The sequence below is a fragment of the Equus quagga genome, chromosome 15, assembly GCF_021613505.1.
Source record: "Equus quagga isolate Etosha38 chromosome 15, UCLA_HA_Equagga_1.0, whole genome shotgun sequence".
Classification (NCBI taxonomy): Eukaryota; Metazoa; Chordata; class Mammalia; order Perissodactyla; family Equidae; genus Equus; species Equus quagga.
The window spans coordinates 85,832,702-85,858,450 of NC_060281.1; the positions used below are offsets into that span (position 1 = coordinate 85,832,702).

Below are 25,749 nucleotides of genomic sequence, written 5' to 3' on the forward strand. Positions count from 1 at the left end.
CACGGCGGGCCGGGGGCGGCCCCGAGGACGGCGCCGGGTGCAGCATGGGCGGCCCGCGGGCCTGGGCGCTGCTCTGCCTCGGGCTCCTGCTCCCGGGAGGCAGCGCCGCGTGGAGCGTCGGGGGAGCCCAGTTCTCCGGGCGCAGGTAAGGACTGCCCCCCACCCCCGTGTCCTGCCAGCCCCGCGTAGGGAGCCGGGACCCTAGGCACCCCTAACCTCCGTGCGAGCCCGGGATTGGGAAAGGGACCCGGTCCTCCACCGCAGTGCCAGCCCGGGTGGGGGCAGGGACCCTGGGCCGCCCCGCTATTTGGCAGAGGCTCCCGGCAGGGCAGGGGGTCCCCTCCTCCAGGTGTCTGGAGCCGGCAGCCCCTGACAACCTCCTCCATCCCCCACCACTTCACCTCCAGAGCCCCAGAGGAGGAGGGAGGGGCACAATGAGGGAGAAGCCCCCGAGGACTTCTGTCACCCTAGCCCAAAGGCCCCCCTCCCTGCACCTAGGAAAAGCCCGGGACACCCCCTAGCCGACGCTCGGGAGACCCCTCTCCCCTTGTCCTGCTCCTGGCTTTTTTTAGTACCCCTGGCTATTTATTTCCCTCGGAGGAAGGCTGGGGTGGAGTTTTGCACGCAGCCCGTGGGTCACTGTCGGCCCCCAGGGACCTGGCATTTTGGACAGATAAGGGAAGGAGTTGGCGTCTTCCTGCTGCTCTCTCAGGAGCTGGGGACATTCTCTCTTCTGCTGTTTATGGAGCATCTTCTAGTACCAGTGAGGGGGCCCTTTATATGCAGTGTCATCATTAATCCTTCAAGGAAGGAATGAGGTAGGGGGCACTGTCCCCATTTAGCAGATGAACAAACTGAGGCTCCTGAGAATTAGCATAATCTTCTAGGGTCATGGGCCGTTAACAGAACAGCTGGGATTAGAATCTGTGTCTTTCTGGCCTTGATGACAGTGTTTGAACCTGCCCCGGCCTGTGTCCTGGCTGCAGGCTCTATCCCTGCTGGGGTCCCCTCTTGAGGGCCAGCTGCGGTTGTCTGAGGCAGACAATACGGAGTAGCCAGGCCTCTCCAGGCCTTTTCATCCCATTCAAAGGCCTGCCTGGCCCCCACCCCCTACGGCCTCAATTCTTTAATTCTTTTCAGAAATTCCCCTTTCCCAGTGGTCAGGGGCCAGCTTGGCCCCACTGGGCTAACAAGAGCACGTGACGTGGACAGGACTGGAGGGCAGAGGTGGCCGAGGCATCAGAGGCCAGAAGAGCAGTTGTCTGAGACTGGGACGGGCGAGTGGCAGATGTTACAGCCACCACGGCTGACCTGGGCTGCATTTTACCTGTATCCATCGCCTCCAGAATCTTCCCAACTGCCATGGGAGGCATGCATTTTTACGGTCTCCATTTCACAGAGGAGGAAGCTGAAGCCTAGAGAGGGGATATGACCCCAGGGTGTGTATGTGAGTCCCCAGGATCCCGGGTGCTAAGATGACTGAGACTCTGAACTCCGAATTCCCACTGTTGGGTTCAGATGGATGGTTGAGAGGGCGTAAGGTCCAGACTACCCTCCAGCCAGTCCAGGGAAGGGCCCCCGAGCCTGGGCTTCTCGCCCCCAGGACTTGCTGAGTGGGAGCGGGATCGTGGCTATGGGCCGATATCTAATGCTCACTGGGGATTGTCACACCATCTGTTCACAGAAGGCTCACAGTGGCCTGAGCATCACAAAAGCCCATTGGGCAGTGCTTTTGCTCCCGTTTTATAGGTAAGAAGACTGAGACCTAGAGAGGCAAAGTGGCACCTCAGTCCAGGCCAGCCAGTTTCCAAAGCCACAGCAGAGGTGGTCAGCTTGTGGGTCTGGGAGACGTTTGCAGGTCGTGGTTAGGAGTTAGTGGCTCTGGCCTTGGCTCTGTCACCCACTGGATGTGCAACCTCAGACAGGTAACTTCACAGCCCGGGGTCTCAGTTTCCTCACCGTTTCCCTGTTTCCTCCCCTTGTCCCCTGCTCACGGGCCTGTTCTGAGGGTGGGCAGTCCCCCAGGGGAAGGGCATGGGGCCTGATGTACAGTGGTTCCTGTATCACCAACATTAGGTGGAGGAAGGGATCCCTAGCTGGAGGAATCTGTGGTCCTCAGCTGCCAGGATGTCCCCTTGTGGCCCCGTCCCAGCATCATTGGAGACAGCATGGGGATGTCATACCCTGATGTCATACCCATCAGCCCTCTCTCCACCCCCAGCCCGGCGCCCCAGGCGCCCCTTGGCAGCCGAGGGATCAGTGTCAGAAAAGAGGCTTTGTGCCTGGGGAGGGGGAGGCCCGGGAAGGCATCCAAGGGGCCGCCCCCAGCCCCAGGAATGTGGCAAGACTTTGAGACCCCTGGAACCAGGGTGCCTGGGGGCTGTGCAGAGCTGCCTTGGCTCACCCCTGCCCCAGTCCACCCCCCAATCCCTGCTGGGGCTGCTTCCTGCCCCTCCAAGGTCCCTCCCAGCCTGAATCCCCATTTCGTTTAAGGACCCATCTCAGTGCTGTGGCTCTAGGGTTGAAGCCATCAGTGGTGTCCTGGCCCAGGCCTCTTCCTCCTTCAGTACTGGCTTCCTTTGGGCAAATCCTAAGAATTCTCTTCCTCAGCCCATCTCTCAGGAGCTCAAATCCCAGCTCTGTGCCCACATGGGTGACTCAGGCAGGTGATTTCTCTCAGAGCCTCAGTTTCCCCTTCTGTAAAATGCAGAACCTGACAACTCCCATCCCTCAGTCGAGGGTATGACCTCGTGTGGAATGTAGTGTGCTGGTGTCCCTCGGGGAAGCCCCTGGGGTGAGGGGCCCCATGTCACTGTCCAAGAACAAGAATTGCCAAGAGCAGTTAGCACTGTGCTAAGTGGGTTGTGTGAAACCTCCTCCGCTGGAGGAGATTCTGCTGTCCCCATTTGCAGATGGACAAAGTGAGGCTCAGAGAGGGTCAGGCTTTGTCCAAGGTCACCAAGTTAGGAAGCAGCAGAGCTAGGACTGGAACTTCGCCCCTAGAGGGGGGTTCTGGCTCTAGTCACCCCACCCCCACCCCATATGTCTCTTTTCTTTCCTCTCCTTTTCATAACGGCCCTTGGCCCCCAGCCCGCTTGGCTGCCTCCTGCAATTAGCCCCTATCACTGTTCCGGATCACAGCCCTGGGCCCCGCAGAGACAAAGTCCCCTGGGCCCCTTGTGGCAGGGAGTGGAGGGCAGGTGGGGGGGCCCTCGTGGGGGCGGCTGGTGCCAGGGTGAGCTGGTCTGGCCTGTTTTCTCTCCTTCCGGCGGCCTCTGGGGGCCCAGGAGGTGCTGAGTGGGCAGAAGTGGCAGGCCCAGGAGGGAAGTGCTGCTCCTCCCAGCCCCTGCCCTAGCCCCATCCCACGGGAGGTGGCTCAGCCTCACCGACTTCTTGGGCAGCTTATCGCAGACCACAGCCTGGGAAAGGAAGCCCCCAGGGGCAACCAGATGGAGGCGGGGCTTCCAAGTACTGCACCCATCTCTGGGAAACTGCATCCTGGCTCCTCTGCCCAGGACCACTGTCAGTTCTCAGTCGTTCAGTCATTCAGCAAACCTCCATGAGTGCTCTCAGGCTGAGCCCCATCCTGGCTTGGTCCCTGCCAATGCCGTCCTCCAGCATCTGTTGGGAGGCAAAAGCTATGGGCTATTATGAGGGTGAGGGAGCCCCTGGAGCTGCCTGACCTCACCTGGGGCCTCAGGACTGAGACCTAAAGGATGAATTGGAGTTTGCCTGAGCTGGAGGGTGGGGCTTTCCAGGCAGAGGGAATCTCATATGCAAAGATCTGAGGTGGGAGAGAACAGGACACATGGAAGGGAGGGCAGCAAGTTTGAAGAGAGGCGGGAGCATGCAGGACAGAACAGTCAGAGCTCACAGGGCGATGGGGAACCAGCGTGGGCTCCAGACTCCAGGCAAGCAGTGGTGACTTTTTTTAGGTCTGTGCTTTAAAAAGAGCTCCTGCTGCCCTGGAAAGTGGACGGACAGGCGAGAGGGTGGTGGGGCCAGGCCAGGACTCTGCAGAGAGCTCAGGCTAATTCTGGGGGCAGCAGGGCTGGGGGCTTCAAGGCCAAGGTGGGGGGGAGCGTGGTAATTGGTGATCCTCCAGGTGGAGGGGCTGAGGGGCTGACCTTGAACCCCACCTGGCCTGAGTGTCCCCTCTGTCCAGCTGACCGCCAGCTCCATGTCCCCTAAGCAGGGGGGTGAACTCCAGCTTGCAGGAAACCAGGGAGCCAGGCAGTGACCCACGCGGGGGAAATTTTAATTAAGGAAGAAGAAGAAAATAGTTTTCTCTAGCCCCCACCCTGCCCCCACCGTAGAGAGAGGGACAACTTAGGCAATTGTGGGCAGTCACAGGCCCGCCTCCCCAAGCCCAGGTCAGGGGCTGGGCATGGGGGTGGGGGGCGGTGTACATGTGTGTGTAATGGCACATGGCTGTGTGTCTGTAGGTGTGGACCCGAGTGCAGGGAGGGCGGTCATTTGTGTGGCTTCATGTCCTTCCGGATTTGCTTTGGTCTGATTGTGCTTGAGTGCCTCTGTATGTGTGTGCTTCTGTGGGTCTGTGTGTGCACATGGGCACAGGTGTGTCCAAGAGTTGTATGCACATGTGCATATATGAGTGTGTCCATGTGCACGTGCGTCTGCCTGTGCCTGTGTGCTCGGTGTGTGTGCATATTGATGTGTGCGCGTGCATTTGCAGGTGTGTGTTGTGTGTGCGTCTGTACACTGGCGTGGAGTCTTCATTCCATGCCCAGGACCCCCTCCTGTGTCCAGACAGCTCTGACTGTCCTCTGCTGAGATTGCTCCCTCCCTCCTTCCTTCCTTCTCAGAACCCCTTGGCCAGCCTGGGGGATGTCACACAGGCTGCAGGGGGACATCCAAGCCCCCTGAAATTGTACCCCAAGTTTTATGCATTTTTCCACAACTCACATCAATTTCCCAAAGGGGCTTATGTCCCCCCAAACAAAACCCTGACAAGTTTAAAACCACAGCTCTAGGGACCTGGAGGCTCTAAAGGGTGGGGGGCCTTTTTGAAATGAATCATTTTAAACTTATGAAATCCCTACCTGCTTATTAGGAGAAACGTTTCCAGCCTAAGATTAAGACTGCAGGCTCTGGGGTCAGATGGACCTGAATTCCAACCATGACTGTGTCACATCGTGGGTGCCCAGGGTGCGTCCTGGACCCCAGCACCTCGGTCTTCCCATGTATAAAGTGGCTCATAATTGGGTGTGTGGAGGGCCCGGGGCACACCTCCTGGCAGGCAGCAAGCATGAGAACTGGAGGCTGCTGTGAGCGCAGCAGACAGAGGGGATGGAAAGCTCCTCCCCGCCACGAGAGATGGCAAATTGATGTGAACATGTGATTTTTCCTAAGTTTATGCGCATATAGCTATATTTGTGCATACGTGTATAAATAGTCTTTTGGCTTTCTGTTCCTTTCTCATTTTAATAGAAATGCAGTCATTCTCTATTGGTCTACGCATGCTTTTTTCCTCCTCACCAGGCCCGGTGCTCTACACATGGAGACCTTGGGCTCTGCCACAGCATCTGGTTCCCCATATCTAGTGGTCCTGTTTAGGCTGTTCCCAGTTTTTCACTGTTCCCGACAGTGCGGTAACAAGCACCTGTCACCTCTGCCATGGGGTGGCTGGCCAAGGGCTCTGTTGAGCTGCTGCCACGTCACTGGGCCAACAGAGCCATCCCTTCTCCTGGCTCTCCCACCTCCATGCCTGTGGCTAGGCTGGTCTCCTCCTGGACTGAGTCTGTGCAGGGACTTCCCCAGAGTCGCACAGTGAGTTGGTCCACTGGTCTCAGCCAAGGACATTCTCCTTCTGGGGCGGGGGTGGGAGAGCAGCTGGGGGGACTGGACTTCAGAGGTGGCAGCACCTCTGTGATGGCTGGGACATTCCAGGTGCTCAGTGGCCCTCAGCCCTGCACGGGGTCACGATTTTTTTGCTGGGCTGGGAAAGGAGGGCTGTTTCAGGTGACCCTTCTGAGCCCGAGCCCCCCACCCTGCCAGACTTTCCTTTGTGGCCTCGAGCCCAGGGTCAGCAGGTTCCCAGTCTGGGGCCTTCACAGAGCCACAGACCATGGCTCAGGAGATGGGGAGGAGACGGGAGCTGAGGCCTCTGGAATGGAGTCAGGGGCCAGGCTGGGCCATCCACCTTCGTAGGTATGAATCTGGCTCCACCATGAGCCAGCTGTGTGACTTGAGCAGCTGTCTTCTCCTCTCTGAGACTCAGTTTACACCTCTATAAAGTGTGTGTGGGGGGTGCCCTCCTGGCTCACCGTGAGAAGATGCATACAGTAGGTGCTCAATATATGCAGCACACTATGACCATTAGTTGGCATCTGGAGAAGTCAGTCCTCCATGCTTGAGACATTGATTGTGCATCCTGACTGTCACACAGAGGGGACGCGAGGACAAGTGAGACAGGGCCTCTCCCTCACGTGCCAGGGGAGCGAGAGTGCAGACTGAATCACCAGCTTAATTCGGCGTGACAGGTATACAAAGTGGTGCGGATCCAGGGCAGGGAACCATCAGTTCTGCTCAGGTGGGGGTGGGGGTGGAGAAGGACAAGGGGAGAGGTTACAGCACAGCCGGGCTTTGAAGGTAGGAGGTGCCAAGGGGAGAAGTGGAGGAAGGGTGCTCTGGGCAGTGGGCCCAGCATGAGCAAAGGCCTGGAGGCGAGAGATCCAGGTGTCAAGGCAGAGATCTGGAGGGCTGAGGCTGGGGGTGAGCAAGGGAGGATGCGGCCAGGTTTCCATTTTATGACACTGCCTGTAAGGAGAGACAGAGGGGCAAGATGGAGGGGCCGCTGTTGTTGTCCAGGTAGGAGGCAGGAGGCAGTGGTGACCCGACAGGCCAGGGTTGGAGAGAAGGAATGAGGAGGAGGGGAGCCCCCTGGTGAAGATGCCCTGCTTCCATCTTGCCCCCCAACAGCTCATTCCCCAAGACCTCCCCAGTAGGGGGTGAGGGCACGGCCGCCCCCGCTGGGGCTGTGGAATTCACTCCCCAGCCACAGCAGCACAGAGCCTCCCACCGGAGCCCAGAGGACTCTGAGAGCTCAGGGGCTCCCTGCCTGGAGAGTCGGGGCTCCTAGAGAGAACACAGACCTCCTAACCTGTCTTCCTGGGGTCCCGGGCATGGGGCTGCACGTTGCACCTGAGCTTCCCCTCTTTGGATCTGTTTCAGGAACTGGTGCTCATACGTGGTGACCCGCACCATCTCGTGCCACGTGCAGAATGGCACCTACCTTCAGCGAGTGCTGCAGAATTGCCCCTGGCCCATGAGCTGCCCAGGGAACAGGTGAGTGAGACCGTGGTGGAGAGGGAGCTGATGGCATCGCAAGTGGAGGCACAGCGTGGGCAAAGCCCTGGCAGTGGGAGAGGTGGCGGAAGACCCTGTCTGAGCTCAGCCCCCTGGGCTCTCTTTCAGCTACAGAACCGTGGTGAGACCCACATACAAGGTGATGTACAAGACAGTGACCGCCCGCGAGTGGAGGTGCTGCCCGGGGCACTCGGGGGCAAGCTGCGAGGAAGGTAGGACTGCCCCAAGGTGCAGGCTAGATGCCTCCCCTTGGCTGCATGGGAAGGAACCCTAAACTTGCTGAGTCGGTAGACACTGCGGTGCAGAGCACCGTGCGCACTAGGGTACCCTGCATGGAGTAGCTGGTGAGCTGCGGCTCAGACCTAGTGGGTGCCTGCTGTCCTGTGGGTGTTGACTGCCTGCCTCCTGGGGGACTCTCAGGACCCCCGGCAGAATTTCATACCTGCTGTGTCGCTCACGTCTTCAGTCACACCATCCCAAGCCTTTCCTCCAAACCTGGAGAAAACGCATCAGGACATTGATGTAATAGATAGGTCAGGGGGTCTGCAAGGTCAGGATGGTTATACCCATCCTGCAGGTGAGAAAACTGAGGCTCAGGAAGGTGATGGGCACACAGCTCCTAAGGGACAGTCACGATTCGAACCCCGGTCTGCCTGGCTCTGCCCAGGGCCTCAGGGAGGGGAGGACTTCCCTGGGCGCCACATGTGTGGAGCGTGTCCCAGGCAGAGGGACTCTTCTTACCCCACCCCCTTCTCTGTGTGCACCGTGGGTGGCGCAGGGCCGAGACCCGGCAGGGGTGCAGAGGAGGCAGCCCGGGCCTCCCTGGAGCCTGGTACACAGGTTGCTTCGAGAGCCGTCTCCTCTCAGGCACCTGCCTCTCTGCTGAGCATTCCAGGCCACTCCCGTCCTCACTGCTTGGCCAAACCCGGTGAGAGGAAGGTTTGTGGACACCAAGGGCTGTGTTCCGAAGAATGGCCCTGAAGAGGATGGCCCGGCCTAGTACCAGCCGAGAGCCAGGCCTGTCAGTGCCTCGATGGAGAGAGGCGCTCCAGGCCCCCAAAGCACCATGGGATTGTGAACATCAGTCACCAGACGTATCCCGATTCCAGAAACGTGAATGTGTGAAACACGGCCTCCGGATCAAGGGACCGTGATGCCGACAGCACTCACCATTCCTAGGGGGGCTTCTTGAGAGATTTACACATTTCACCTCCCTGGGGCCCCACAGTAGCCCCGGTTCACAGAGGGGGCAATAGAGACCCAGAGAGGTGGTCATGTGCCCAGAGTCACACGGGGTGGGGGCAGAGCCCACCCCAAAATGGGACAGGGAGGGGGCCTGACAGGTTTCAATGTGGAATGAGGGAGTCCCCAAAACAGCTGGGGAGGAGCGGGACACCCAGAGGAGAAGAGAGCCGTCTGACACCCAGCAGGGGTCCCGTCCAGAGAGGCAGCATTGAAGGCTGGTGTGGGAGGCTGGGAGGAGCAGCCACAAGGGGAACCAGGAACAGCACCCGCCCCTCCCTGCTGGGAGGCAGAGGGGAAGGTGGAAGGGCCCCAGGGGCAGGAGGAGAGCCAGCCAGGAGGGGCTGCTGCCAAGGAGGCCGTGGAGGAGCTGGTAGGGGGTAGGGGTGAATCCTCAGGGTGTGGGGGCCACCTGGTCCTGGAGGGCCTGCCCAGACAAAGGCCACTCTGTCCCTGGCTCCCCTCCCAAGGGCAGACCTTCCCGGGTCTGTGGGGCCGTCAGGAGCCGGTGAGGGAGCAGGTCAGGTGGGGCAGTGCCCATGCCCTTGAGTCCAGCAGCTGGAGGCTGTGTGCCCAAGAGGCAGGATAAGGGCTGGGGGCTCTGCCGTCGGCAAGGCGGGGGTACAAGACAGGGGCTGGGCCAGGCCAACCCTGACATCTACCACCTCCCTCTGCAGGGCCTTCGGGTCCCAGCCTGAGGACAGGGGGTATCCAGGGCTTCATGGGCCAGGCCAGCTCTGCCACACACCAGCTGTGTGGCCTCGGGCTGGGGACTCTCCATGCATTGTGCAAGGGCACCGGACTGGGGGGTAGGGAGGCTGCAATTTGAGTGGCCCTCGACTCATGCTCTGTCAGAGGGAGGGGCGCCTTCGCTAAAGGGTGCCACGCTGTGGTGTGCGCCTGCAGCAGCCTGGGGTGCCCCCACACTGAGCCTCGGTGTCCTCCCCTGTGAAATGGGGGATAATAGAGTCTGCCTCCCAGGATGTTGCCAGGATGAAATGAAGCAGGAAAGACCCTGCAGATGGTGTGGCAGCCCATGGTGGCACTATGTGATGACCGATGGGACAGAAGGGCCTTTCCCCACCCACAGGGTTGGAGCTGAGCAAAGGGGTGCCCAGGCCTGGATATTCTGGAAACTGTTCTGTTGGGGTCCTGGAAATGAGGGGTGGAGAAGCGTGGGGACGTTGCCGGCCCATCCCGGGCCCTGCCTTTCCTCTGATAGCCGGGCTTAGGCCAGGCTCCCCAGCTGTTTCCCCTGCCAGTGACCGCCCTTGTGGTCTGCTCAGTGCTGTGACGTGACCCTGGGGCCATAGAGCTGCATCACCAGGGGCGACAGGGCCCAGGGAGCCTGGGGTGAGCTGAAGGAGGAGAGGCAACACCCATCATCCCAGAATCCAGCCCTGGATCAGCTGCACTCTGCTGTGTGACCTGGGGCAAGTCCCTTCACCTCTCTGAACCTCATCTCTCTCTGTGCCGCCTGGGATTGAAAAATGCCCACCTCATACCTTATTATGAGGACTAGAGACTCACGCCTTGCACACAGTAGATGCTTGAAAAATGTCTTCCCCTCCCCTTCAGCCCCCTGTGCTGGGGATTCTGTGGTGGCTCTCAGGGACCACCCTGCCTCCCACCTCTGAGACCCCACTTCTCAGTCAGCTGCTCAGCAAACAGGCCTCAAGTGCAGGCTTGACATCCGCTAGGCCAGACGACTTCATGGCTCCTAGCCCTGGTTTTCCCGTCTGCAAAATGGGAATGTTCGCTCTGTGATGAGCAAGGATGGTCTCCTTGATGTTCGTGACACCTGTGAGGAAGGGGCTAGAATGGGCCTCATTTTACAGATGGGAAACTGAGGCGTGCAGAGGCAAAGAGGCTAGCCTGGGCTCTCTCAACACGTGAGAGCCAGGACTGGGATCTGCCTGACCAAGCTTCTGTCTGTGCTCCCAGGCCTTGGGATGGGCCCTGAGCAGCCTGGGCTGGTGGCTTCTGCTGAGAGCCGAGCCACTGTGGCCACCATGTCACCCTGCCTCTGGGGGCTCCCTGTAGGCAGATCTCTCACCCATCAGACCCACTGTCCAGATGGTGAAAGTGAAGCTCAGAGAAGGTGTGAGTCTCACACAGGGTCACACAGCAAGTAAGCATCATGACTGGAATTCTCCCCAGGGCTCTGGCCTGAGGTCTGCAGTGTCCCCCTGCCTCAGACCCTCCTGCAGTAACAATGACAAGAGGAAGGAAAGCTGCCACCATCCTCTGTCCGTGCTAGGTACTGTGAATTGTACTCACCTGTGTCATGCCGTCTTGTCATGGTACAGAAGGTCCAGATGTGGAAACTGAGGCTGGGAGAGGATCTTGCTCTGGGTCACGGCCCAATTCAAAGCACTTCAGTCTGACCCGGAGCCGGGATCTCCCCTCTGCAGAGTGCGGGCTGAGGACTTCCAGGCGGAGCGAGTTCAGGCAGTGGGGGCACCGTGAGGCTGGCAGAAGCCAGTCTCAGCCCCAGCCTGTCCCAGATAGAAAGATGGACGAGCTGGGGGCTCCCTCGCTGCCTTCTCCTCAGGGGCGCCCCTAGAGCCAGGCTGCCTCTGTTTCCCCCTCCCTGTCTCCACTATCCTCATTGCACATGTCCCTTCCCCATCTGTAGACCCCCACAGCCCTTATCTTCCATGATGGGGAACCAGCGTGGGAAGAACTTTGCCCAAGGTCACACAGCAAAACAGCTTACGAGCAGACTCGAGGTTCCAGCCCAGGCCCTTCCTGGGCCCTCGGCCTCTCGTCCACGGCTGGGCCCTTCCACACACATCTTTCCAGCTCTAACCAGATGCCAATTTCAGAGCCAAGCCAGTGCTTTACTTTGCGGATTCAGAGTGCCATGGGCAGTGGCTGTTTCCTCTCCCTGCGACCTTCTTGGTGCCCCCACCTGGCTGCAGTGGCCCCCAGCCTGTTATCACCACTCTTGTCTCTCCAGTGCCTGGCACGGGCCTGGTGTAAAGTGGGTGCACAGAAATGAATGGGAACCCCATGTTACCCGAAGAGCAGGCCAGGCCAGACACAGACAAGCCTTCTCAGAGGCCTGCCAGAGGATTCTTGGAGCTCCTGGCCACAGCCCTGACCTCGAGCCCGGCTCAGGCCAACAGCAGCAAATATTTACATTTGCAAAGTACATTCCCAGGAGGAGCCCTGGGCCGGGGCTGGGGAGGCTGCACCTCTGTGGCTTGTGGTCACGGGACCCAGCAGCCCTGGGAGGTGGCTTTGAACGAGGAAACTCCCTCTCTTGGCACCTCTCCTTGGAGAGAAAGTCAGAAGTGGAGCCCAATGACACCCCCCCAACTTCTCACACCCCCATTTCCAGCTTAGGGCAGGATTTGAATCCCCTCCCAGCCCCCGCCCATGTGGACAGGCAGCCTCTCCTCTCTGGCCCTCGGTGTTCTCATGAGGATCTGATGAGAAGGGGCGCAGGGCTAGAAACTACAGATGGCACTGGCCTTGTGCAGGTCAGAACAGGGAGTGATGAGAGCGTCAAGGGGCTTTGGTGGGTCCCCTAGTCTGTCTAGGAAGGATTCCTGGAGGAGGTGACATGGGAGCAGCTGCTGTGGGGGTTGGGTAGGGAGGCAGTGTCTGTGTGTGTGTGTGTGTGTGTGTGTGTGTGTGTGTAGGGCTGGCGGGGACCTCCCAGGTGGTGGGAAGTGGCCCACAGTCAGGATCCCAGAGTGGAGCTGGGTTCGTGGTCGTGGGATGAGTTTGGAGCTCCTGGGAGGGCGAGGTCAGGGCTGGGGAGGGGCCCCTTCAGGCCAAACCGCCAGGCTCGGGTGAAGGGGGCTCTCAGCCTACTGGGGCCTGCTCCAGGGACCCTGGCCCAAGCCCAGTGGGAGGGACATGACAGTTTTGTCCTACAGGAGACCTCCCCTAACCCGTGGCTTTTTGCCTACTGGAATGCTGTGTGGTGTAGGTCCATTTTACAACCTGGTGTGTCCATTAAAGTATTTCTGTCCATTTATCAGAATTTAGGAGAGTTTGAGGGATAATTTTTGTGATCCTAAATCCAGAGCCAAGCTTTTCTGGGTTTTTTGACAGTTTTGTTATTTCTTTAAACTTTTTTCTTTTTTTAAAATTTTAACTTGCAGTTACTTTGAGCCAGTTACGTCTGTGCTGCTGGTCAGGCCATGTTTTCATTAGTTTTTCTAGTTTCTCTGGCTCCCCAGTGAAATGTCCAAAAGCAAATCAGCTGAAGAAGGATTTTCAACCACAAGTTCACAGATTCATAACTCAAGGACACCCTAGTGCGACATTAGAACGTTGATGCTCATTTTCAAGACTGTTGTGTCTGCCGTCCGCATTGTTTTGCCTTTCCTTCTGTTTGCTTACTTTAAATTCATTTTCAGCCAGTGATTCATGCACTCACCAACAAAAGGTCATGGAGGCCCCTGAGGCCCTACTGCGCGCCGGGCACTTTTCCAGACCGTGTGCAAAACAGATGAGGTCCTTGCCCTGATGGGGCTTGTGATCCAACCAGGGGGATGGACGACCAACAGGAGACTGGGAAACTGGCGCAGAAGATGACGTGTTAGAGGGTGGAAAGTGCTGTAGAAAAAAAGGGAACGATAGCAGGATGGTGGGGCAGGTGGCAGGGCAGATGCTCAGCCGAATGCTGAGATGCTTCATCCTGGAGAAAACCACAACTTCCACGGGGTTGGAGGGCCGGCCACTTCTTTTGGGTGACTTCCTAAAAAGAGTAATAAAATGATCTTTTCCATCTTCCTGTGGGAGCAAAGAGGTGAGGAGGGCTTGGCGAGGCTGTTCTTCTCAGGAGCCAGCAGGAAGGGCCTCCCTGCCTCTACCCAGTGAGCTTGGGGGCCAACTCGAGGTGCCAAGTGGCCCAAGAAAGAGGAGATCGGGCCCTGGAGTTAGACCAACCGGGGTTCAAATCCAGTCTCCAGCCTTAAGGTGGACGACCCGAGGGGCAGTCACTTCACCTCTCTGCCTTGTTTTCCCCCAAGGGGAAATATTCATAGTCAGTTGTCCATTTATCTGAGTACAGGGGACAGAGAAGTGGTGATCCCCAGCTGCTCTGTGCCTCAGTTTCCCCATCTGTAAAGTGGAGATGATACTAGCACCCACTCCCAGGTATACTCACAGGATTTGTGAGGATAATGAGTTAAGACTGTGTATGTAAAGTACTTAGAAGGTGCCAGGCCCAGCATAAGTGCTAAGCCAGTATATAGGATCGTTATTATTACCTACCTTGTAGGATTGAGCTGGGCTATCTAAAGCGCTTAGCACTGGGCACGGCTCACTGTGGCATCCCCCTGCCCACAGGGCCCCTGACCCCTGCCCCAGCCCTGGGCTGCCAACCCACCTTCCTCCATCCTGGGAGAGATTTACCCCCTGTGCCAGGGCAAGTCACAGGCCTGGCCCCAGCGAAGGCCCCGTGGTGGGACCTGGAGCAGGGTCTGGCAGCCTGCGTGCTGGGGGCCCGGCCAGAGGGACCCGTCTGGTTTGAGTTCCCGGCGCCTCTCACTCCCTGCACCAACCCGCAGCCTGGCTCTGAGCTGCCAGGCCCGCGCCTTATTTGGGTCTTGTCTCCCCCCAGACAATACTTCTTGGCCTTAAAAGGCAGGCCTGGGGGGGTTGAGGGGGCAGTTGCCACTGCTGGCTCCAGAGCCCCTCCAGCTGTGCCCCGCTGCCCCTGGCTTGTCCAGCCCATCCCTCCAGCTGTGGAGAAAACCAGGCCCCCAAAGCCAGACCAGCCAGGGCGGCCTGCTCCTTGGAGGGGTGGCGGCAGGGGTGGGTTCCTGGAACGGGTCCCCCTTGCCCTCCCAGGCAGCCAGCCGCCCTCTGGTTTTCATTTAAAACCAGCGCTGGATCCACTTCGGCATCTTCTTACCGAGTGGGGCAGGGAGAGGGTGGACAGTGATGTTGCAGCTGCCGTTCACTGAGTACCTACTGTGTGTCAGGCCCTGTGTGTGCACAGTAGGCCCTTTGTACACATCGCCGTCCTCAAGCCTCACACCAGCCTGGGAGATGTAGAGGCCTTATGATCCCATTTTACAGGTGGGAAAATAGGCGGGTCCAGAGAGGACAAGTCACACAGGTCAGCAAGTGGCAGGGCTGGGACCCGACCTCGCATCTGTTAGCTCTAAGTTCTTAACCCATGCAGTTTGCTGGGGTCATAGGGGAAGCCCCCAGCCTCACTCATAGCCCCCATCCATTGCCAGCCCCATCAAGTTGGCAGCCTTGTTCCATATCAGCCCAGTTCATGCTGTGTGACCCAGGTAAACTGCCCCACCTCTCTGGGCCTCTGTCTCTCTCTGCCCTGAATGGAGTAGGGAGCCCTGCTGGGGCTGCAGTGGCAGGCGAGGGGGTCTGACAAAACAGGGATGGCGCGGGCCAGCAGGACTCTCACCCCCACTGTCCCTTAGTTGCAGGCTTCTCTGGCTTCGTGGAGCCTGGCTGGTCGGGCAGCGCCATGAGGCGGATGGCACTTCGGCCCACAGCCTTCTCAGGTGGGTCCTGGGGCAGCTGCTGGGAGTTCCCTTGGGCTAGGGGAGGTGGAGGGGGCACAGGCAATGTTGTGATTGTCCTAAAAGCCAGCTGGGTCCAGCAGTAGAGGGTCAGGGATAGCACCCTGCCCTTGCTCCCCACAGGCTGGAAAGAAAACTGCCAGGGGGACAGGAAAGGCCCCAGAGGGGAGTCTGACCTGAACCCAGGCACCGCGAGACCCGTGACGCCCAAACTCTTGCAGACGGGGGTCTGAGTCCCCAGTTTCCTCTTTTTCTTTAAACTGTGCTTTTCTGAGCGTCTGCAGTGTGCGAGGCGCCTGGCCAGGTGTTTTCCATCATCAGCTTGTTTAAACCTCACAGCTGTTCCCCACCCCCAGGAAGGCATCATTGTCCCCATTTTAAAGAGGAGGAAACTGAGGGTCAGAGGGGGGACGTGCCTTCCTGAGGCCGCACAGCGAGGAAGGGGCAGCACTGGGACTCGACCCCAGGCTCTGTGCTTGTCAAGCACTCTCTCCACCCTTGCTCTGGGCTCAGCGTCCTCAGGTGTGAACGGGGATGACACTCGTCCTAACATGTAGCAGCATCGTGGTGAGGACTGGAAAGACGAGCTTGTAAAGCGCTTGGCCCGGAGGTGCCTGGCAGCCAGGCGGTTCCATAAGCACAGGAACTGTGATGAATAATTTAGGAGTATCGTGGGGAGGCTGGAGGAGCTGGATGGTGGTTCTGGAGGGAGGGTCAGCGGGTGATACCTCTGAGGCCAGCCCAGTCCATCTGTGGTGTGTCAGTCCCCAAAGTCGGCAGGCCCAGGCCAGCCCCACCCAGGTGGGAAGCGGCAGGATTTCCTGCCCTGGTTTCCTGGAAGGGAGTCATTTTGGCTGCAGAGGCTGCACAAGTCGGGTCCCTGGTCCTGCTATGGGAGAAACGGTCCACTCTAGAGGCTCTGGAGCCAAGGGAAACCCACAGGGCATGGCCCACCCTGGACCCACATGCCCTGGGGTCTGGACCTACCCTTTCCTTGAGCTGGGCTGTCTAATGGGTTGGAGTCATCAGGTGTCTTTCCCCTCCCTCCATCCTGCCCCCAGGGGCTGAGAGGTTCCAAGGGAAACCTGGGACCCCTGGCCCCAGCCCCAGCCGCCTCCCTCCCCACAGGTTGCCTCAACTGCAGCAAAGTGTCGGAGCTGACTGAGCGGCTGAAGGTGCTGGAGGCCAAGGTGGGTGAGCAGCAGCCCTCTTGTCTCCCCCCACCCCCTCTTGGCACCCCACATCCAGCCCACTCAGCGTCCCCACAGTGCAGCTCTGAGCCGAGCTTCGATACCCACGGGCAGCTGACTTCCCTGCCAGGCGTGCACCACCCTTCTGTTGGTTCCCATCCAACTTTTTCAGCCCCCCGTCCAATGCCCTTCCCCAGGAAGCCTGCTCAGTCAGCCAGCCTGGCCTGCTCTTCCTCCAGGAGGCCCGTGAAGCTCCCCCTGTGCGTCCCCATCCCCATCCCAGCCAGACAGTCATAGGCACCCCCGGAGTCCGTAGCTGGGTCCCCTCCGTGCCCTGTCACCTTCACCCTTTGTCTTTCCTGCCGTAATATTATCTTCCCAGTTTCAAAGGCAAAACATCTATTGCGCATCTCAAATTATTTCAAGATAAAAAGTTTTTAACCATTAAAAAGTAAGACATTCTAAATTTAGAAACAGGAAATATTCAGAAACCATGAAAAACCTACCAAAAAGCCATTCGCGGGAGTTGCCTGTGCCCCCAGAGAGCACGAATGTCGAGATTTAAGCATCTTTTCTTCCAGATTTTCTAAACACATGTAGAGGTGTATACACTTCGTCTGCATATCCTTTCCTCCATCGTTCCCTTCTCTGGGAATTTATCTTAAGAAGCTTAGATGCGAAGATGTTTACCAAAGTGTTAACTATTAACAGGAAAATTTGAAAACCAGACGACAGAAGGGGTGGTTGCATAATTAGGGAGCGTGGCTCTGTGGAATGGTAGACGCCATTAACAACACCTCCATCTTCTAATGTGAAAAGATCCTCGTGGTGTAGCAAGTGGAAAAGCCAAACTTCTGAACAGCATGTGCTAGAACCTGTTATGAGGCCCAGGAACCCCAGGAACCCCACACTGCTCCCCAAGCTCCCTCCCAGGAGAAGCCGGCATGAGGGGCAGTTGGATCTGGAGAGTGGGTCTCAGTTCCGGGGCTGCCCAAGAGTTTCAGCTTTTCTCTGGACAGGCCCACACGATCCCGCACCCCCTGGTCAGTGGCATTCTGTCCTCTCTTTCATCCTCAGTCAGTGGCTCAGGGGGCCTTTCAGAGTCTCCCCAACACTGGGTCCAAAAGTGGTTTTATACACCTCGGGGCCTCTGTGTCATGTCAGACCCTCCCAAACATTCCTCCAAATTTAGTAAAAGTCCTTCCAGCCTGTGGTGCGTTAGCAGGCCAAGCGAAGTTTCATATCATTTATGCAGGTAAGCGTAGGGAAAAAAACGCATGACGCAGCAAACATGGCAACAGTCACAGACCTCAACTTGGGTGGTAGTGATGGTGTGTAATGACTTTTCTACAATGAATGTGATGAACTGTGCAGTTTGAAAACCACAGTCATGTCTGATGAAGTTCTGGGCCCTTGTGAGCCTGGATCTCCACTCCGAGCTGGCTTTTGCTGGCTGCATGGGCCTCCTGCCCCCCATACTGGAGGCCCCGGCTGGCCTGTCCCTGGTGAGACCCTGGTACCCACCCCATCCCTATCTTCTTCCTCCACAGGTAGCGGTGCTGACTGTCATGGAGCAGGCAATATCCCCAACCGCAGCTTCCCCCAAGGACCTGGCCCCGCTCTGGGGCTCCCCAGCTGCCCAGGGCAGCCCTGGGGATGGAGGCCTCCAAGGTGAGTGGGTCAGTGGGGAGTCCATTCCCACGTAGGAATGAGTCGGGGGGGGTGAGAGTCCCATCCTCAACCTGCTGCTGGCTCCCAGCTTGACCTGCTGTGGGCCCCGGTGTTCCCAGCTCTCCAGTGGGCCTGAAGGGATGGTCTCCAGGGGCCCCTGAGCGGTGGTGTCCTGGGAGGCCCAGCAGTTCCTGCCCTCGCCCCCTGGTGAAGCTGGGGGCAGGACTCTGGATGACGCTGACCCCTGCCTACCATCCCCCCATCCCCAGGGCTACCTGGAGCCAGAGAAAACACGAGGGCCCCACTGCTCCCTCGAGATGGTAGGTGCTGGCTTGGAGGTGGGCCAGGGGTGGGGTAAGAGCAAGGTGGGAACTGCCAAGCTGATGAGCTTTCTCCCCCAGATCGGGTTGGTGCCCGGGGGCTTCCTGGGCCCATTGGCCCCAAGGGAGACACTGGCAGCCGTGGCCCGATGGGGATGAGAGGCCCACCAGGTGAGTGTGAGTGCCCCAGCACTGCTCCCCCAGCTCCCATGGCCAGTCCCCCTAGGTAGACCCTGACTTGGCCAGAGGTGGCCTGGGCCCCTTCCACCACACCCCTCTCAGCTCACCATCCTTCCACTCATGCCTGGGCTCCCCCAAACCCTCTTTTGCATTTGCTCGGCCTGCGCTCCCTGAGCACCTACTCCCAGCAGACTCTGAGCTGGGCACTGGGGTGGTATCAGACAGGTCCCTGCCCTCCTGGAGCTCCTGGGCTGGTGCGGCAGGGGTAGGGGATTTGGGAGACAGGGCATGGCAGAGGAGAAACAGCAGTGCCCCTTGCCATGTGGCCAGAACTGCTGATATGGGAGCCTGAGGGAAGGAAGCCCAGACCCAGCCTGGATGAGGTGGGGGACAGGGAGGGCTTCCCAGGGGGAGTGACATCTTAGGTGAGGCCTAAAGGTTGACCTTAAGTGTATACCAGGCAGAAAAAAGGGACTGAGAGAGGGAACAGCTCATGCAAAACCCTGAAAAGGAGAGAAGAGAACGTCCTGGAAATCAGCGTTTGCTAAGCACCTACTGTGTATCAAGTGTCCATTAAAAGCCCCCGGGAAGGGCTGTGTTCATCACCCTACTAGATGACCAGGGAGGTCAGAGGTAGGACCTGCCCGGGCCTGTGGCCTCCAGCCCTCTCATACCCGCTGCCCCAGGCTACCTCGTCCTGCCCCCTTGCAGCCCCCCAGGCCTCCCTGCCTCCTGCACACCCATCAACCCCCTGGTTCTGTTGCAGGTCCACAGGGCCCCCCAGGGAGCCCTGGCCAGGCCGGAGCTGTGGGCACCCCTGGAGAGAGGGGACCTCCAGGCCCACCGGGGCCTCCTGGCCCCCCTGGCCCCCCAGCCCCTGTGGGACCACCCCACGCCCGGATCTCCCAGCATGGTGAGTCCCCACGGTCACGACAGGTCAAGGTAGGGGTCAAGCTGGCATCACCATCCCCACAGTCCTGCTGCCATCTACCAGGCACCTTCTATATACCAGGCTTGCCCTTGGTCAGCCACTTGTCACTCAGTCCTCTGACAGGTGCTGTTGTCCTCCTCTGTTCACAGACGGGGAAAACTGAGGGCCACAGAGGGGCAATCACGCCAGGCCATGGGGAGCCGGCTTCAAACCCAGGGGCCTCCAGAGCCTTGCCCAGAACTTCTCAGCATCAGGCCCTCCTGCCGTGTCCTCGAGCTGGCCAGGTTCCAACCCTCAGAGCACTGGGGAGCTCAAGGCCTGGCAGCAGGAAGTGAGCCCTGAGCTCCCAAGGACACGGCCCTGGCCCTGTGCTCAGAGAGGCCCCGGCTCCCTCCACCCAGCTGTGCTCTAATGTGCAGCTTTCACCTCCCCAGCCTGACCCACACGTGTGCTGCCAGTGGTCAGAGCTTGGAGTGCCACATTCAACCCCATCTGTGCCATATCTTTAGTGTGTGACCAGGCACCATTCATTCATTCTCCCATTCATTCCATCTCACCATTCATTTTCCCTTTCCAAGCCTCTGTTTCCTCATCTGTATGATGGGGTAGTGACAGTGCTGGCCTCCCGGAGCTCCATGACACCCATGCTCAGAAGCCTGGCACAAAGTAGGTGGGCAATAAATGGCAGCTTTTATTGTTCCCATTGGACATGTGACAGTACAGGCTCAGCAAGGTGGAGAGTCTTGCTGGATGTCACCTGCTGGACTGTGGCAGGGTTAGAAGCCAGGTCTCCCTGCCTCATAGTCCTGCATGGCCAACACTCTCCCCTCTCTCCAACTGTGGAACAGGTGCCTGCTGGCCCCAGCCGCACTGTAGGCTGTCCCACAGGGCAGTCAAAGCTGGCCTGGCAGAGGTGGCAGGTGAAGACTGACCACCCCACTCCGCTCAGCCCTGCCCAGCCCAGCCCAGCCCTGCTCACTCACTGTCTTTTCTCCCCCAGGGGACCCGTTCCTATCCAACACCTTCACTGAGACAAGCAGCCACTGGCCCCAGGGACTAGTTGGACCCCCAGGCCCCCCAGGGCCCATGGGTAAGTTGAGTCCAGGTCTGGGGTAAGGGGTGAGGTTGAGGAATGGCAGAGGGACTAGGGCTGTGGCTATCAGGAGGGAGCTGATGGTGGACTTCCTGGCTTTGTACTGTGTTGTGGTCCTGACGACATCCTGTCTTATTCCAGGTCCCCCTGGACCTCCTGGTCCCATGGGCATCCCTGGGAGTCCTGGACATGTGGTGAGTATTGTTCCAAGTTCTCCCACTCATCTGTCCACCCACCCACCCACGCGTCCGCTTGTCCATCCACCCACTCACCCACCATCTCCATCTCCATCCATGCTTTTATTCATTTATTCAGGTGTTTATGGAGCACTTAATATGCAAACTTTCCGTACATCTTCTCATTCAATTTATGTAACAGGAAGCAAGTATTGTTGTCACCTAAGGCCGGAAAAAGGTAGAGATTCTTGCCCTAAGCTATGGCCAGCACCTGGCAACTTCCAGATCAGAGTGGGGACTAGCCAACTCCGGGCCGTAACTCTGAACCCTGAGCTGTATGAACTGCCTGCTCTACTTGGGCATTGGGCCCAGGCCAAGCTGGGGCTCCCTCCCCAACCCCTCTGCCCCCCAAGTCCCTGCCCACTCCACCTGCCCCAGCACAAGGCTGAGGCCCTGTCTTGTTGCTCAGGGACCCCCAGGCCCCACTGGACCCAAAGGAATTTCTGGTCACCCAGGAGAGAAGGGCGAGAGAGTGAGTATTGAGGCAGCCTCTGGTGGAGGATTCTGGGGAGTCCTGGGACCCAGGCTCAGACCCCCCAACAGCTGACTCCATTCCTCTCCTCCCTCCCACACAGGGACTGCGTGGGGAGCCTGGCCCCCAAGGCTCCACGGGGCAGCGGGTGAGTGATGCTGCCCACCATGCAGCAGCCCCTCCCACAGGCCCAGACCCCTGCCCTGGGTCCACCCACTGCGGCCAGAACTCCTGACACGCTCCCCTGTCCAGGGCATGCTGCACCTCTCTATTTCCCTGTCTCTGGATCTTGTCGGCTTCTTAGGATCAGGTCACCTCCATCTCCCTCACTCTGGCTCTGTGTCTCTGTATCTGTTTCTCTTTCTCTCTCTTTCCCTCTGTGTGTCTCTCTCTCTGACTTTCTGTATTTCATTTTTTCACCCTCCATCTTTCCAACTATGATTGTATATTTGTCTCTTTCTCCCTTTAGTTTGGTCAACTTTTCCTTTGCATATTTTGAAGCTTTGTTATTAGGTGCATAGATATTTGGTATTTTAACATCTTCTTGGTCCTTTATCTTTATGAAGTGAATATCTTTCTCTCTGGTAATAGTCCTTGTTTTGAGTTCTACTTTGGTATTAACATAGCCACACCAGCTTTCTTATGCTTAGAGTTTGCATGGTATATCCTATTCAATCCTTTTACTTAACAACTGGTGTCTTTCTATTTAAAGTGCATCTCTTGCAAACAACGTATACTTGGGTCTTGCTTTTTTTTTTAAACAATCTGTTGAATTCATTTACATTTAATGATATGTATAATTATTGATATGGTTTGGTTTAAAAGTCAACCATCTTGCTATTTATGTTCTATTTACCCTATCTCTTTGTTTCTTTTGTCCCCTTTTCCTGCCTTCCTTTGGATTGAGTACTGTTTGCAATTCTGTTTTATTGCTACCAATGACATTTTAGCTATACTGCATGTTACTTTTTTATGGTTCCTCTAAAGATGACAATATGCATCCTTGGCTTCACAATTTACTTGAATTAATGTTATACCGTTTCATGCACAAGCAGGAACATTACAACTGTGTAATTCACCCTCTTCTGTCCTTGTGCTATTGCTGTCATATATTTTACTTCTGCATTTGTTATAAACCCCACAAAACATTGTTGTGATTATTTCTTTAAACAGTTGACTTTTAAAGAGGTTAAGACAACAAAGAGAAATAGTCTTTTGCATCTACGGATGTATCTATCATTTCTATACCTTCCTAAGCTCCAGACTTCCATCTGGTATCATTTCTTTTCAGCCTAAAGAATGTCCTTTAGCTTTTTTTGTAGTGTGGGTCTGCTGGCAACAAATCCTCACTGCTTCTGTTTATCTGAAACTGTGTTTATTTTACCTTAATTTTTTTTATTGAGGTCATAATAGTTTATAACATTGTGAAATTTCAGTTGTACATTATTTGTCAGTCACCATATATATGTGTCCCTTTATCCCTTATGCCCACCCCCCAACCCCCTTTCCCTCTGGTAACCACTAATCTCTTCTCTTTGTCCATGTGTTTGTTTATCTTCCACATATGAGTGAGATCATGTGGTGTTTGTCTTTCCTTGTCTGGCTTATTTTGCTTAACATCATACCTTCAGGGTCCATCCATGTTGTTGCAAATGGGATGATTTTGTCTTTTTTATGGCTGGATAGTATTCCATAGATATATCACATCTTCTTTATCTAGTCATCAGTCGATGGGCACTTGGGGTGCTTCCACACCTTGGCTGTTGTGAATAATGCTGCCATGAACATAGGGGTTCATAAGTCTCTTTGAATTGTTGATTTCAAGTTCTTTGGATAAATACCCAGTAGTGGGATAGCTGGGTCACGTGGTATTTCTATTTTTAATTTTTTGAGAAATCTCCATACTGTTTTCCATAGCGGCTGCACCAGTTTGAATTCCCACCAGCAGTGTATGAGGGTTCCCTTTTCTCCACATCCTCTCCAACATTTGTTTTTGTTTTTTTTTTTTTGTCTTGGTAATTATAGCCTTTCTAATGGGTGTAAGGTGATATCTCATTGTAGTTTTGATCTGAACTTCCCTAATGATTAATGGTGTCAAATATCTTTTCATGTGCCTGATGGCCATCTGTATGTCTTCTTTGGAAAAATGTCTGTTTATGTCCTCTGCCCATTTTTTGATCGGGTTGTTTGTTTTTTTGCTGTTGAGTTGTCTGAGTTCTTTATATATTTTGGAGACTAACCCCCTGTCAGACATATGATTTGCAAATATTTTCTCCCAGTTGGTGTGTTGTCTTTTTGTTTTGTTCCTGATTTCCTTTGCCTTGCAGAAGCTTTTTAGTCTGAAGTCCCACTTGTATATTTTTTCTTTTGTTTCCCTTGCCTGAGCAGACATGGTATTCGAAAAGATCCTTCTAAGACTGATATCAAAGAGTATACTGTCTATATTTTCTTCTAGGAGTTTTATGGTTTCACATCTTATCTTCAAGACTTTGGCCCATTTTGAGTTAATTTTTGTGTATGGCAAAAGATAATGGTATACTTTTATTCTTTTGCATATGGCTGTCCAGTTTTCCAACACCATTTATTGAAGAGGCTTTCCTTTCTCCATTGTATGTTCTTAGCACCTTTTTCAAAGATTAGCTGTCCATACATGTGCAGTTTTATTTCTGGGCTTTCAGTTCTGTCCCATTGATCTGTGTGTCTGTTTTTGTCCTGGTACCATACTGTTTTGATTCCTATAGCTTTGTAGTATATTTTGAAGTTAGGGATTATGATGCCTCCAGCTTTATTCTTTTTTCTCAGGATTGCTTTAGCTATTTGGGGTCTTTTGTTGTTCCATATAAATTTTAGGATTCTTTGTTCTATTTCCATGAAGAATGTTGTTGGAACTTTGATCGGGGTTGCATTGAATCTGTAGCTTGCTTTAGGTAATATGGACATTTTAACTATGTTTATTCTTCCAATCCACGTCCATGGCATATCTTTCCATTTCTTTATGTCATCATCGATTTTCTTCAATAACGTCTTATATTTTTCATCGTATAGGTCTTTCATCTCCTGGGTTAAATTTATTCCAAGATGTTTTATTCCTTTTGTTGTGATTGTAAATGGGATTATATTCTTGAGTTCTCTTTCTGTTAGTTCATTCTTAGAATATAGAAATGCAACTGATTTTTATAAGTTGATTTTGTACCCTGCAACTTTGCTGTAGTTGTTGATTATTTATAATAGTTTTCCAATGGATTCTTTAGGGTTTTCTCTATATAAAATCATGTCATCTGCAAACAGTGAGAGTTTTACTTCCTCATTGCCAGTCTAGATACCTTTTACTTCTATTTCTTGCCTAATTGCTCTGGTCAAAAACTCCAGTACTGTGTTGAATAAGAGTGGTGAGAGTGGGCACCCTTGTCTTGTTCCTGTTCTCAGAGGGATGGCTTTCAGTTTTTGCCCATTGAGTATGATGTCAGCTGTGGGTTTGTCATATATGGTGTTTATTATGTTGAGGTACTTTCCTTCTATACCCATGTTATTGAGAGTTTTTATCATAAACAGATGTTGGATCTTGTCAAATGCTTTCTCTGCATCTATTGAAATGATCATGTGGTTTTTATTCCTCATTTGTTAATGTGGTGTATCACATTGATTGATTTGTGGATATGGAACCTTCTCTGCATCCCTGGTATAAATCCCACTTGATCATGATGTATGATCCTTTTAATGTATTGCTGTATTTGGTTTGCCAATATTTTGTTGAGGATTTTTGCATCTATATTCATCAGTGATACTGGCCCGTAATTTTCCTTCTTTGTGTTGTCCTTGTCTTGAGTTTGGGATCAGAGTGATGTTGGCTTCATAGAATGCATTAGGAAGTGTTCCATCTTCTTCAATTTTTGGAATAGTTGAGAAGGATAGTATTAAATCTTCTCTGAATGTTTGGTAGAATTCTCCAGGGAAGCCATCTGGTCCTGGACTTTTATTTTTTGGGAGGTTTTTGATTTCCGTTTCAATCTCTTTACTTGTGATTGGTCTATTCAGATTCTCTATTTCTTCTTGATTCAGTTTTGGGAGGTTGTATGAGTCTTATAATTTATCCATTTCTTCTAGATTGTCCAGTTTGTTGACATGTAGTTTTTCATAATATTCTCTTATAGTCCTTTGTATTTCTGTGGTATCCATTGTAATGTCTCCTCTTTCATTTCTAATTTTATTTATTTGAGCCTTCTCTCTTTTTTCTTAGTGAGTCTGGCCTAGGGTTTGTCAATTTTGTTTATCTTCTCAAAGAACTAGCTCTTAGTTTCATTGATCCTTTCTATTGTTTTTTTGGTTTCAATTTCCTTATTTTGGCTCTAATTTTTATTTCTCTCCTGCTGACTTTAGGCTTCTTTTGTTCTTCTTTTTCTAAATCTGTTAGGTGTAGTTTAAGATTACTTATTTGAGATTTTTCTGGTTTGTTGGTGGTCCTGGACTGCTATGAATTTCCCTCTTAGGACCACTTTTGCTGCATCCCATATGAGTTGGTGTGGTGTATTTTCATTTTCGTTTGTCTCCAGATATTTTTTTATTTCTCCTT

The 25,749-nt window shown here is 54.9% G+C and overlaps 1 protein-coding gene across 11 annotated transcripts in view; it reads left to right on the forward strand.

Moving 5' to 3' along the window:
• Window positions 1-6: 6 nt before the first annotated feature.
• EMID1 (EMI domain containing 1) overlaps window positions 7-25,749 on the forward strand; it is a 49,765-nt gene continuing 24,022 nt past the window's right edge. For 5 of the 11 annotated variants that reach the window (XR_006885463.1, XM_046641297.1, XM_046641296.1 and 2 more), the window contains exons 1-13: window positions 7-145; window positions 7,195-7,308; window positions 7,438-7,541; window positions 14,985-15,068; window positions 16,215-16,276; window positions 17,827-17,947; window positions 18,217-18,267; window positions 18,349-18,438; window positions 19,214-19,360; window positions 20,379-20,468; window positions 20,613-20,665; window positions 21,117-21,179; window positions 21,283-21,327. Coding sequence is in view for 10 of the 11 variants with exons in the window: in XM_046641297.1 (XP_046497253.1) it covers window positions 45-145; window positions 7,195-7,308; window positions 7,438-7,541; window positions 14,985-15,068; window positions 16,215-16,276; window positions 17,827-17,947; window positions 18,217-18,267; window positions 18,349-18,438; window positions 19,214-19,360; window positions 20,379-20,468; window positions 20,613-20,665; window positions 21,117-21,179; window positions 21,283-21,327 (1,125 nt within the window). In the remaining variant the exon portion in view is untranslated. The remainder of the gene's footprint in view (window positions 146-7,194; window positions 7,309-7,437; window positions 7,542-14,984; window positions 15,069-16,214; window positions 16,277-17,826; window positions 17,948-18,216; window positions 18,268-18,348; window positions 18,439-19,213; window positions 19,361-20,378; window positions 20,469-20,612; window positions 20,666-21,116; window positions 21,180-21,282; window positions 21,328-25,749) is intronic. The other 6 variants (XM_046641301.1, XM_046641299.1, XM_046641305.1 and 3 more) reach the window with 4 other exon arrangements.